General features: G+C 42.3%; 1 protein-coding gene, 1 long non-coding RNA gene and 2 other non-coding genes across 6 annotated transcripts in view; 1 reads left to right on the top strand and 3 right to left on the bottom strand.

Moving 5' to 3' along the window:
• The window catches only part of TEX2 (testis expressed 2), a 152,540-nt gene extending 147,146 nt beyond the window's left edge, over nt 1-5,394 (top strand). For all 3 annotated transcript variants that reach the window (XM_027872883.1, XM_027872884.1, XM_027872885.1), the window contains exons 11-12: nt 1,023-1,143; nt 3,649-5,394. In XM_027872883.1, the coding sequence (XP_027728684.1) occupies nt 1,023-1,143; nt 3,649-3,774 (247 nt within the window). In that variant the 3' untranslated portion in view covers nt 3,775-5,394. The remainder of the gene's footprint in view (nt 1-1,022; nt 1,144-3,648) is intronic.
• A 3,899-nt stretch (nt 5,395-9,293) lies between these two features.
• Nucleotides 9,294-12,300, bottom strand: LOC114051017. The gene is made up of 2 exons (XR_003570104.1): nt 12,096-12,300; nt 9,294-11,905 (listed from the first exon to the last, which is right to left on the bottom strand). It is a non-coding gene; the product is annotated as an uncharacterized LOC114051017 (long non-coding RNA).
• Nucleotides 11,610-11,748, bottom strand: LOC114051208. Its single transcript, XR_003570124.1, has one exon. It is a non-coding gene; the product is annotated as a small nucleolar RNA SNORA76 (small nucleolar RNA).
• On the bottom strand, nt 11,983-12,048 carry LOC114051206. Its single transcript, XR_003570122.1, has one exon. It is a non-coding gene; the product is annotated as a small nucleolar RNA SNORD104 (small nucleolar RNA).
• Nucleotides 12,301-12,585: the final 285 nt, after the last annotated feature.

Here is a 12,585-nt window from a genome sequence, read left to right as displayed (position 1 = left end):
GATGGGTCAGAGAGGGCAGGGAATCTGAGGCATGGAGCCTAAAACCAAAATACTCATAGCAGCACTAGGTAGTAGCAAAAGCTGGAAACAAAAGTGAATGTCCATCAGTTGGTGAATGGCCCAAAAAGGTATGGTGCATGAATGTGATGAAATATTGTGCAGTAAAAAATGATGAATATGAGAAATTCAGAGAAATGTGTGAAGATTTACTTGAACTTATGCAGAGCAAAATAAGCAGAACCAAGGGAACAGATTCACAGTGACTGCACGATGAAAATATCACTAAGAGGAAATCAGACTGAGTAATTGAGAAACCAAATCAGGAAATTTATTTCTTCCCTCTCAGCAGAGAAATGGGAGACTACTGACAAAATGTTGTATACATTGTCAGATATAATCACGTATTGAATATTCTCACTTAACTGTTTTTCTCTGTCACAGGAGATGTGCGAAATAACTCAAATATCTGGGATATATAGATAAAAGACATTTTTTTTAAAAGTGCTGACCCAGTAGGTCCTTCCAAAACTGCAAATGCAGCTTTTCAGTGTCAGAGCCAACAAAGGCTACCAGGAACCAGTGCTGTTAAGTCATTCTAGAACCTATCAGTGATCAGAGCACCTTCACTCTGGCTGGCTTTGTGAACATCCACCACAGAACAGTAAAGCAGGAACGACAGCCTTCTATTTGCTATATGCTATTATTGTTCTTTGTAATTGTATTCTAAGGAAATCGGTGGCAAAATTGAAATGGACATTCATTCATTTGGCATCATAGATAGCACAGTGATATTTAAAGGACCAGAAAAGAATTAGGAGGACCTTCCTGTATGTCTCTTGTATCTGACAGCATTTGAATCAGTTATTATTTTGGTGTCTCTACCCCCATTTTAAGGTCCTATTTTAAATGGTATTAACAACACTGTCTTTTTTTTATGCATAGTGCATATTTTTGTTATAGTCCACATTGGAGATCTTTGCTTATGAAGAGATTGTACTTTTGTATTTGTATTTTCTTTAAAGGTATGGCTTCCGAAAGCCACCACATGTGGAACTGAAGGCTCGGCCAAAACTTGGTGAGAGAGAAGTGACTATAGTTCATGTAACTGACTGGATAGAGAAGAAACTGGAACAAGAGTTTCAGGTACATTCGTTACATCATCTAGCCTTGGAATCATTGTGAACTTTTTCAGTTCCTAACAGTACAAACAGTAAATGTTACTGACCAGTGGAGTCAGCAAGGAAGTTCCCTGGGTCTCAGGAGCTCTCTGCCAAAATGCTAAAACTGCTTTTGTATTCTCCTTACCTATTGGAACCACAGTTGGATCCCAGATTGATCAACCTGCCCCAGGTCTGTTCCATTGTTTGTTGGCTCCTAAGCATCTTGGGTGGTGAAGTGTGGAGGTTAACTCGGTCTTCCCCAATTCCATGAGTATCCTCTCCCACAGCTGCTAATGAGCATTTCAGTCTCATAAAATGATAGAGTTTCCATTGTTAAGGGTCTTTGAAGTCACCTAAGCAAACCTCCTGTCCTTTGTGTGAAACCACTTATGGCCCTTGTGGCAAATGAAACGAGAGCCAGGTACTCTGGCAGATGCAATAAAGGCTTTTTGAATTTGAGGAATTTAAAAATGAAGAGACCTGATGAGTTTCTTCTTCCCATTTCAGTTCCTTCATTTGGTGGCAAATGCTTCTCTGCACTAGAGGCAACATTGGTTCAATTTAATAAATGTTTATTAAGTACCTACTGGGAGCAAAGCGTTGGGGATGCTAAGACGGACAAAGAAGTCCCCGATCTCAAAGGACTTTGTATTTTCCACGACAGAAAACAACATTATTTGCTGCCCACGCAGTGATCAGTCACTAACGTCCATAGAGGGAGAAGAGCACCCCCACAGCTGGGAGTGGGCGCTGGGAAAGCTGTTCAGTCTGAACAAGTAGATGGGCTGAGGATCAAGGCAGGAGCCCATCCCAGGCTCCCAGGGCGGGGCCTGGTGCCAGGCACGAGGCCAGCTTGGCTGGAGTGTAAAGGGAGGACCGTGCTGTGAAGTACATCTGGAAAAGCAGAATGGAGCCCGGTCAGGAGGAATCTGAAATTCATCCTAGAGGCAGTTGGGAGCCATGGAAGATCGTTGTCATGGGAGGAGTGAAATAACTGTTTTGGCAGTTGTGTGGAAGGTGGATTAGGGAGGGGAGAGACCAATTAGCAGGCCACTGAAGGAGTCCAAACCAGAAACAAGAAGTGGTGAGGAATTGAACTGAGATACAGTGGCTGTGTTAGAAGAGACAAGAGGACAGATTCCAGCAAAGCAGTGAGGTAGATTGTATAAGACTTAGCAACTGCTGCTATGTAAGAGGACGAGAGTGCAGCAAAGAAGGGCTCCAAGGTTGTGAACCAGGGTGACTGAAACAGAAACAGGGAAGTTGGGAGGAAGGGTGAGTTTGGGGAGCAGTGTGGTGAAGTGAAAGGCTGTTGGATTTGGAAACCGAGGAGTGTGAATCTCACACCTGCCACTCGTTACTCCCTTCATAATGTTAGCCAAGTTACTTATCCTCTATAGGTTTCAGCTTCCTCGTTGGTAAAATGACGGGTTGGACTCCATGATCTCAGCTCTGCATCCGTGCTCCACCAGGTCTGCTTTGGTTCTGTTGACTTTGAGATACCCGGAGGTCATCCTGGTAGAGCCAGATATACAGCAGGAGGTTGATGTAGGACTAGAGGTCAAGAGACAACCTAAAAATAGATGTATAGATTTCAGCATTATCTGTTGAACCCACGGCACCAATGAGTTCACAGAAGGAGGGAGAGTAAAGGAGGAAGAGAGGAAGGCCATACAGATAGCCTTGGGACACTCCTGCTCAGAGGGTGGGAACTGAATGATGATCCAGCACAGCAGTCAGGAAAGATCAGCTGTGGGCAGGAAGAGTGGCTGGTGAGAGCAGTGTCACCGAAACTGAGGGAGGAGAGTCAAGTAGGATAAGGATTGGAAAGGACCGTGAAATTTGGGAGTTGAGACATCCATGGTAACTTTGCAGCTTCAGTCAGTGGCAAGGTTGGGAACCAGATTGCAAGAGGTGTTGAGTAGTGACTGGGAACTGGGCAGGTGGAGGCACAGTGACTTCTTCTGGAAGATTGGCTGTGAAAGGAAGAGGAGAAATAGATATAAATAGATAGAGCTTTTAACTTTAGAACTGAATTAAAAATTCTACTGGGCCAACTCCTTAGTAATTTGATAGCCCTTTAGAATAATTTTGAGCCTCTACTTTCTTTATAAAAGGGTTTAGAAGAATTTAGAGGGAAAAAAATCCCAGTATATTGAATTTCAACTTTCATACTGTTTTGTTATGGTAGAATTCAGTGAGTAATTGGTGAAAATCCTAAGCTTTGGTCAGACATCAAAGATGCCACGGTCATCCACTGCATTCCAGGCCAGTTACTGAGCTTACTAGATGAAAATTGTTGCTAGGTTACTTTTTGAAATCGTTACTTCAGAAATGAGAAGTTGAGAATGTGCATAGAAAGTCTGTGACATGAATCTGATAAAAGTAGAATGAGGTAGGATGACTTACTAGGGAAAACAGAACGAACTTCTATGGCAGACTCCTAATTTCTAAATCCATTATACCTTTTCTCTTGTGCTTTTTACAGAAAATTTTTGTCATGCCAAACATGGATGATGTTTATATCCCAATAATGCACTCGGCCATGGATCCCCGATCAGCTTCCTGTCTGCTCCAAGATCCGCCCGTGGAAGCCGCTGCTGATCAGCTGTGACGTGTCAAGACCCGCGGTTTACAGTATTATGAGATTATTCATTAAGGTTTTTGGTTCTTTGAGCTGTGTTGTAGTTGTGCCCTTCACTTGTGCCAGAGATTCCCCCCAAAGGCCTGCTTCTGCCATGTCTCTGCCTGCCTGTTCCCATTCCACTGTGAGGCATCTCTCCCTGGGTCAGCTGTGAAGGTTTGCCTTGGGCAGAGGATGAAAGAGCTGTCCCACCCATCCAGAAGTTTTAAGCACACAACAGATAGTCGGACCTGTTGCCTCCCTGGACTACAAAAAATGCCTTGGCAACAGAGGGACAGAGAGCAAGCAAGAAGGGGGCGAGCCTCGGAAAGCGAAGACACCCTCTCTCCTCAACTCCCCAGCACCGGTCCGCAGGCAGCCTCGGTACAAAGCAACTGTGTGGGTTGTGTGGGACAGTCGGGGAGGCACTGCTTGGGGCGAGGGTTGTTCTGCGACCGATTTTATTGGCAGTAAGGAGATAGGCCTAGCAACTTTTTTTCACATTAAATTGCGCATCTTTGGAAGCAAGTAGCCATAAAATATGTACACACACTAACACACTCTCAGCCAGGGTGGGGATGTTGGGCTTCTGTGAAACAGGCAAAGCCATGAGATCAAACCATACCAAGCCTTTTACCAGTGAGGTACAATCACAGTGCTTTGTAACTTCTCTGAATGTTTTTTGAAACATGAGCACACATGAAAATGTCTAACATTGCACCCAGTGACCAGAAAGATCGAATTTTTCTGCTTGTAGAAAGAGAATCTTGATACCATGGTGGGTGGGATGACCTTTGTACTTTACAGGCTTCCCATCCAGTGTTTACTGTGTTATACCTGGAAGTTTTATATAGGAATTAAAATGCTTACTAAAGTTCATTGTAAACTGGTTTTAGGAACAGTTTCTTTTTCTAAATAATGGCCAAAATGGAAAGAAAACTGCTCCTGGATTCTTATCCAGTCGTGAGATTTAAAACCAAAAGTTTGCATATCGGAACACTACATAGCTGAGAATAAGCATTTGTGACATCTCTTTAATGTTGCCAAATTTTATTTTGTGTATTTGTGTCAGAAAGTTAATTTAGTTTCAAAAAGTCAATCTTATTTTTTACATTGTGTTCAAAGCAGCATTTGACCCAAATCAAAATTACTTTGTGTAACTTTGGATAATTTACTATATACATACCTAACATAACTAAGCTAATAGTGGAGGGTTTAAAAAGGAAAAAAGAAAAAAAAATGTGCACCTTGCCTGAATGTGATTTAAAGAGAGCATTTAATATATTGAAGAAAATTATATTTGAACACTTATTTTGGTTACTTTTAATTGCATTCTATCTGACTAAATTCCTATTCCTTGACCATTCCAGTTTGTGTCCGGTTCTAATTTCTCATTATGTAGGCTTAGCTGCCTTTCATAAAGTCCGCATGTCTTATTCACTGGTCTTTATGATTTGATTTTTGTGCAATAACTAAAAATAAAAGGACGAGGTGCATTACTGTGTAGAGATTACACATGACTGTCTCCTATTGCACTTAATCAGAAGTATGTGGGGAATTACAATCACTTGCATTGTCTCACAAAATAAATATCTCATGTCTAATACCTGAGCAGCTCAGTGATTTTTCCTTGACCCTGCTTAGCTAATAGAGCCAGATTATAGATTCTAAGATTGCCTGGCCCTGGAACATAACCTGCAAATTCAGCTCCCCTGTTGCTTGTCACTTTAATTATGTGCTCAACTGTGTTAAGAGCTGCTAAGCTACAGCAGAATGTTTGTGGGGAAACTGTTGACAGTTTTGTCATAGTCTCCCCAGTACCTAACATGGTCTTTCACACGCAGTAGGTGCTTAATGAGTGTTGAATTGAATCTTGTGGCATAACATAATAATACCCAACATTTACATAGCACTTCAAGGTTTGCTAACCGCTTTACAAATATTATCTCATTTGATCCACACAATAGCCATGGAAGGTAGGTGCTATTATTGTCCCCATTTTGCTGATGAGGAAACTGAGGCAGAGTGAGGTGAAGTGACTTGCCCAGGGTTGCACCGCTAGTAACATTGCATAGGATTCTAACATTACCGCTTACCATTTTTCTATAACATCTCATTCTTTACACTTGTACTCTTTTCAAGTGTATTTCTAATCTGTCTTTCCATGGGATTTGACCTTTTTTCAGTCCTTATTCTTTCCCACAGACATATCTTTTGGATGTGTAACTTATTAAAGTGGGTTATCACTTCTTCAAGCCTTTCTAACCCTAAGGGCCAAGATGATAATCCTTGCCTTCCTCAGAGGGTTGTCTGGGGACTGTGTGAAACCACTTCTGCAAAGGGCTTTGTACACCTTTATAAAGCATCATATAAATACCAGTTGCTATTATCTAGAAATGTTTTTCATCTTCCTATTTCTAGATGGTGAAGGTTCATGAAGAAAGGGATAGTGTCTTATATAAACTTTGTACCTGTGAAGTGCCAAGTCCATTGTTCTGCACAAAGTCAATGCATAATATACATTTGTTGGATTTTGTATAAATATAGCTGGTCAGTAAGAATAACATGAAAATTGCTAGTGACTGAAGGTTAACCAAAGGGGACTTCAAAAACTTTATTTAGCAGCAAATTAATCAGCTGCCCAGGTTCTGTCGCTAATGAAGCTTGTGTATGTGGAGGACACTGTTCTTTCACATAAAAAATGAATATGGAGACCAGTTATGGACAAGTTCATGCATATCATATACACAATACAGTGTGCTCTACTTTGGGCTTCAAAATCAAAGATTAGCTAAGTCTAATTATAATGGCTCAAACTGAATACACATTTAGTGATCTCTTATGGACTTCCCAGCAATGAATTTGAAAATATAGAAAAAGGACTGAACTGGCACAAGAGACCTGACTCAGGCACTACACTAACTAGTTGTGTGACCTTAGACAACGATTGCTCAGTCTGTTTCATCATTAGTGAAGTGAAAGATTTGGAGCAGATAACCTAAGATCCCCATCATCCTTATAATTCTAAGGTGCCTGAGTAGATCTGACAATCTAATCGTATCTAAATAGGTTCTCAGCTGTCATAACCCAATGCTCAACCATGGTCATCTCTTCACTGAAATGATAAACCTTGGCACATTCTTCTGAGCCTCCTGGAGAATCATCACCTCCAGTCCCCTGAGTAATGAATCTTTCTACCCCGCAACAGAAGTCATTCCCGTATCTTCCCACCTCTTGGCCTCCAATCCTCGAAAATGAAAATTGCCCCATACATTTGGACTGTCATTATAAAAGCTTTCCTTTATTTTTAGTTTTCAACATTTACTTTTATAAAATTTTGAGTTCTAAATTTTTTCCCCATCCCCAACATGGCATGCAATCTGATATAGGCCACACATGTGTAATCATTCGATACAATGATTTCTTGATGGTTGGTCTTAGGGCTCTGAAAAAGAGACCCAGGTGCTACTCCCACTGTCTCTGAACATGACAGGCCATGAGTACGAACAGTAATAGCCAACTATGCCTACTTGAAGATCCCCTTCCCAAATACTTTGATAACATGGTTAAGATTCATAAGAAGCCTATCAGAATCATGAAAAACTGATCAATTTACCTTTATGAACTGCCTACTTTGTGCTAGGCACTCTGCCAAATCCTGGGGATACAGACCAAAATACAAGATTCCTATCTTAAGGAGCTTGCATCCTATCAGGGGAAACATGTATACATATTTAAATTTGAAATATGTGCAAAATAAATACAAGGTAATTTTTGAAGGGTGGAACTAGCAGCTACAGCTTGAGTATTAGGAACAGCTTCATGAGGAAGGTGGTGACTGACCTAGGCTTTGAAGGAAGTGAAGGCTGAAGGACCCAAGAAGGAATATATTCCAGCCTAGAAATGTAGTCAGATTATGGAAATAGAGTAAATATGGAAAGAGAAGTTTGCCTTTTATCCTCGAAATAAGAGCCACTGGAGCCTCTTGACCAACACTGGCATGGTCAGACCTGGTACTGGAACATCACATCGGCAGTAGAAGATCGAGAGAGGAAAAGACTTGGGGCAAGATCAATTATGGGGCTATTTCAGTAGCCTAAGAAAGAGATGGTAAGGTCCTGAATTAGGGTGGTAGACCTGTGAGCAGATGGAAAAGGTAAGGTTATGGAGGTAGAATGTCGTGGGGATGGCATCCTGTGGAAATGTCCTATTTGGCAGTTGGTGACATAGGACCAGAGCTCATTCCCTGATGCTCACTCTCAGCTCTTGACCCTTAGAACCTCAGAGGTTCTTGACCTTTTTTGTGTTATGGACCTATCTGGCAAGCTGGGGAAGCTTATGGACTCCTCAAACAATGTTTTTAAGTGCACAAAATAAAATACATAGGTCTAGAAAAGAAATCAATTATGTTAAAAGTTACCAAAAGTTAAGTTCATAGATCCCTGGGTAGGAACCCCTGCTCTGACTCCTTGAGGAATGAGGTACTTTTCACAACTGTAGACAGGGAGAGACTTGTTAAACAAGAGTCTGAGGATCAAGACATAAAATTGCTAATTTTGATTATATATAAGTTTTTGCATAAACATCAGTGCATTTAGAAAGGAAAGTTAGGGGAAAAAGAAAACCTTGACTATTATCGCTAATGGTCTGAAACCCTAAATATTAGGGGATTGATAAACACATTAAGAAAAAGAACCATTCCCCCATAGATGAATTTAAATTAGAATTTTTTTAAAATAAAAAGTAGCTCCCTTCAAGGCACAAATGCCAAAAATGAAAAGTCCTGACCCTCAAGGAGGTCACGTTCTAATGGGAGAGTTACATATACATATATAATATACACTAGCAGCTAAGGGAACTGGGAAAAGCTTCCTGTAGGTGGTATTTGAGTCTTGAACCCAGGGATTCCAAGAGAGAGCTTGAGAGGGACAACCAATGCAAAGAACATTTGTAGTCACAAGATTTAGGGCTAGAAAGGACAAGAGACTATCAAATCCATCCTCCTCTCCAGCCCCATTTTACAGATAAACAATGGTTAAGTGTTGGTCAGAATCAAAGATGGTGAAGTGGGGTTTGGGGGGGATGGGGTGGGATTTGAACCTAGGTCTTCATGATTCACTTTTACCACGGTGGGTTCAGGATGGGGTGTGTGCCTCCAGTATGCAATCCCTGAGATCCTCTCCAATTTATCCTGTATATAGTTTATCTATACATACATATTTGCATGTCATGTCCCCCATTGGACAGTTCCTCAAGAGATGAGTCCTTTTTGCCTTTCTTTCATATTCCTACTAAGTAGGCACTACATGTTTGTTAACTAGTAAAGAACATAAAAAAAACACACAGGGCAGGTAGGTGGCACAGCAGATAAGAGCACTGGTCCTAGAGTCAGGAGGACCTGAGTTCAAATGCAGCCTCAGACACATTAACATTTACTAGCTGTGTAACCCAGGGCAAGTCACTTAATCCCAATTGCCTCACCAAAAACAAACATATAGGAGCAGCCACACTGACTTCAGTGCCACTTTATTAGCAATGGAGTGACATGGTCATTCTTACACTTTAAGAAGCTCACTCTGGCATCTAAGTACAACACAGACCTCAGGCAGGAGGCAGGAAAAAGTAAAATGAGGCTAGTGTTGCAACAGTTCACGTGATAGTGATGACAGCCAGAAGGGGACAGATTTGAGATGTCACAGAAATAAAAATGTTGCTTTAGCCACTGTTTAAGTGTGCCAGGAGTCAAAAACAGACCTGAGATTGGGATGAACTTGTGTCTTGGAAATAACAGGGAAATTTAAAAAGGGGGGGTGGGTGGAGGAGGGATAAGTGAACTGTTTTGGACATGATGAATTTGGGCTACCCCAGTGGGGGTTCAAATCATTCAAAATGTCCTGTAAGCTATTCCCACTTGACTTGGGTCTAGAGCTCAGGAATTGAGACCCAGTCTGCACCTGGAAATCAGTCGTTAATTAAACCCATGGGAATCAATGTCAATTGAGTGTAGAGCACAAGTACCTACGGCCAACATTCAGTGGTCATGACAATAGGACAGAAGACTGAATGGTTAAAAACCTACGCCTCTTTGCAGGAGGCACAAGCCTCTTTCCTCCCCTCCCTCTTAAGTTTCCCCAACTTCCCTCCATGTCATTTGCTCTGAAACATTTAAGCACCTACTACATGCCTGGCACTGAGGATACAGAAAGGATCAATAGATTGTTTCCATCTGAAACTAAGATTGAGGGCCACTTGACACTCACTAGCTGTGTGACCCCAGGCAAATCACTTAATCCTGACTGCCTCACCAAAAAAAAAAAAAAAGGAAAAAAAGAAAGCTTTAGAGTAGGAACTGTTAGTCTCCAATTTCCAAGCATTTTTACTGGTGTTAATATACACCTGGCATTTTCTAGACCCTCATCTCTACTTCCTGACCTCCTACTACTCCCAGCTATAACCCTAATCTTCCTTAAATTCAACCAAGCTAAGCAAGTTTCTGGAATGTTATATAAGGGTAAAGAACTAAAAACGGAGGGGGTAAAATCAGCTAAACTTTGAAATGATGCCAAAAGTAGCAGGTAGGCAGGTAACACATCCCAGGAGTGGGTGACTGCTATTGCCCACAGCAAGTTAATTTTGGGGAGGTGTGGGGTAAAGTAAAATTCATAAAAGTGGTATAAAATACAGAAGAAATACTGCATTACTAAGAGCTTTGAAGACCAAACTGAAGAGTCTGAATCTAAGCCAGAGCTAGGAATTTTTAAAAAAGGAAGGGGGACAAGATCAGATGTTTGAGGGATATTTCCACGGTGGAAGCTCTAGTCCCAGTTAAAACCCAAGGGCCCTTCAACCTACATTGAGTGCCTCCCCTCAAATCTTTAACATTTTTGCCAACTACCAAAATGTCTTCTCTAACATTCCTAATTCCCTCATGAGAAGCAAAGTCTCAAAGTTAAAAATGTAACTATTTGAATTATCATTTGAATTGCCCATTCTTTCTCCCCCAGCCAAAAATTTGAGCTATTTTTGCCTAACCTGTTTCTCCCCAAGGCTTTCACAGGATTCCCTCCCCACCCTTAACATAACAGGTTTGTCCTAAACTACAGAGTATTCCAATAGGTTGCTCTTTCCTCAAGTTTCCCAAGACACCTCCCACCCCAATTTCAATTCAACAAACGATTTTAAGATTCTCTGTGTCAGGCCCTGGGAATAAAAAGGAAGCAAAGACTATTCTTTTCCCCACAAAATCACATGCTGCACATCTCCCCCTTTAGAAAGGGGGCTTCTTGAAGGCAGGAGCTGTTCCACTTTTAAAAAAGCTACATTGTAAACACTTTAACCAAAAGTTTTTCATAGCCTGAATTTCCAGTTCTACCACATTAACATGCATTCTAAGCTACAGCCAAAACGGCTTTCTTCTCGATCCTCTCACATCTCCAGTCTCTTTGCCTTTTTCTCAGTCGGGTAACTTAACTTACTCCCTCCACTCCTTAGAAAACCGTTTGCTTCAAAACTCGGGTGCCACCGCCATTGAATGCTTTCCTGATCCCACCCGGTGGCTAGTATGGTCAAAAAAACCCCAGGTTGTTAAAAATGTTTTACCCGCAATTACACACGTGTGCCTTTCTTTGCAAAACTTAAGGTCGTGGAGGAGGATGTATTTCACTGCCTTTATACAGAAGCACTTAGCGATACCAGCTAGTGAGCACTGATTGGCAAAATACTCCCGTAGGTTGCACTTGGGGGCGATCTCCTACCAATAACCACGTGCTCAGTTCTATTCTGCGCCCCCCCACCCCGTAACTCTCCCCCCAAAGTAGGGTCGCGCCGAATGTCGCTTGTCCTTAAAAGAACCGCTCCAATTTGGGCTAAGCGGAACCAGTTATAAACAAGCTGGGTCTGCTCTTGCACTGCTGCTTGGCCCGGGATACCACAGATCAGGCGTTCCACGGGTTCAAAGGCAAGTGCGGCCGACGTCAATCAGACTCGGGCGAGTCGCGACACGAGGCTGAGGCTTTGGGAACCTTTTTTATTGGCAGCTTTTACGAGAGGGGGAGGGGAGGCGGGGTCGTGGGGGGGCGCGTGCGCAGAACCGCTCCGTCTCTACGCCCGGACACGCTGGGACCTGCGGGAACAAGGACAAAGTCAGTGAAGGGTCCCTGAGGTGGTAAATCCCGACCCAGAGCACTCGGTAGGGCCTTGGCTCAGACTCCGATTCACTTCACGGTAGTCAGTAGTCTAACACGCTTTCATAGTTGTCATCACGGCCGCCAGATTCCGCCATTCCCATCTCCCGACCAACAAGTATGACTTACCCAAAAACCAGCGCCGAATCGAAAGGAGCGAGCTCCTGAGCGGCCGAGAGTTAAAGCCGAAGGCGGGAGCAGAAGAGGGCGTGCCTTACCGAAGGCAACCAATAATCGAGCAGATCCTAACCATGTGATTTTGAAATCGTCTTCGGATCGGCCATTCGGATTGGCTCAGAGGCGTCTAGTCCGTAGGACAGCTCCCCATCAACCATAGAGATGTGAAAGAGACCATGAGAGGGCAAGAGAGGGGCTCTTGCTTTCTGCAAGATTTGGCTCCCCTTAAGTAAGTTAAGTTTTACTTCACCTTCGCGAGTTCTAAGTTCCAGCCAAACTGCATCCCTCCGATGTCCTAGTAAAATGTTTAACAACAGCCTTTCAGGAAAAAAAAATTAAAATGTACACCTTTAAATATCATTCGCATAGTTAACAATTTCATAAATCTAGACAATCAACAAGACAACGAATCAAGCCCTGATTTGTAGCATTTGCCGATTTC

This window comes from Vombatus ursinus, unplaced genomic scaffold (genome assembly GCF_900497805.2).
Source record: "Vombatus ursinus unplaced genomic scaffold, bare-nosed wombat genome assembly UNPS02014801.1, whole genome shotgun sequence".
In the NCBI taxonomy this organism is placed as follows: Eukaryota; Metazoa; Chordata; class Mammalia; order Diprotodontia; family Vombatidae; genus Vombatus; species Vombatus ursinus.
Note: the sequence above shows the minus strand (reverse complement) of the source record. Positions and strands in the feature narration are given on the sequence as shown.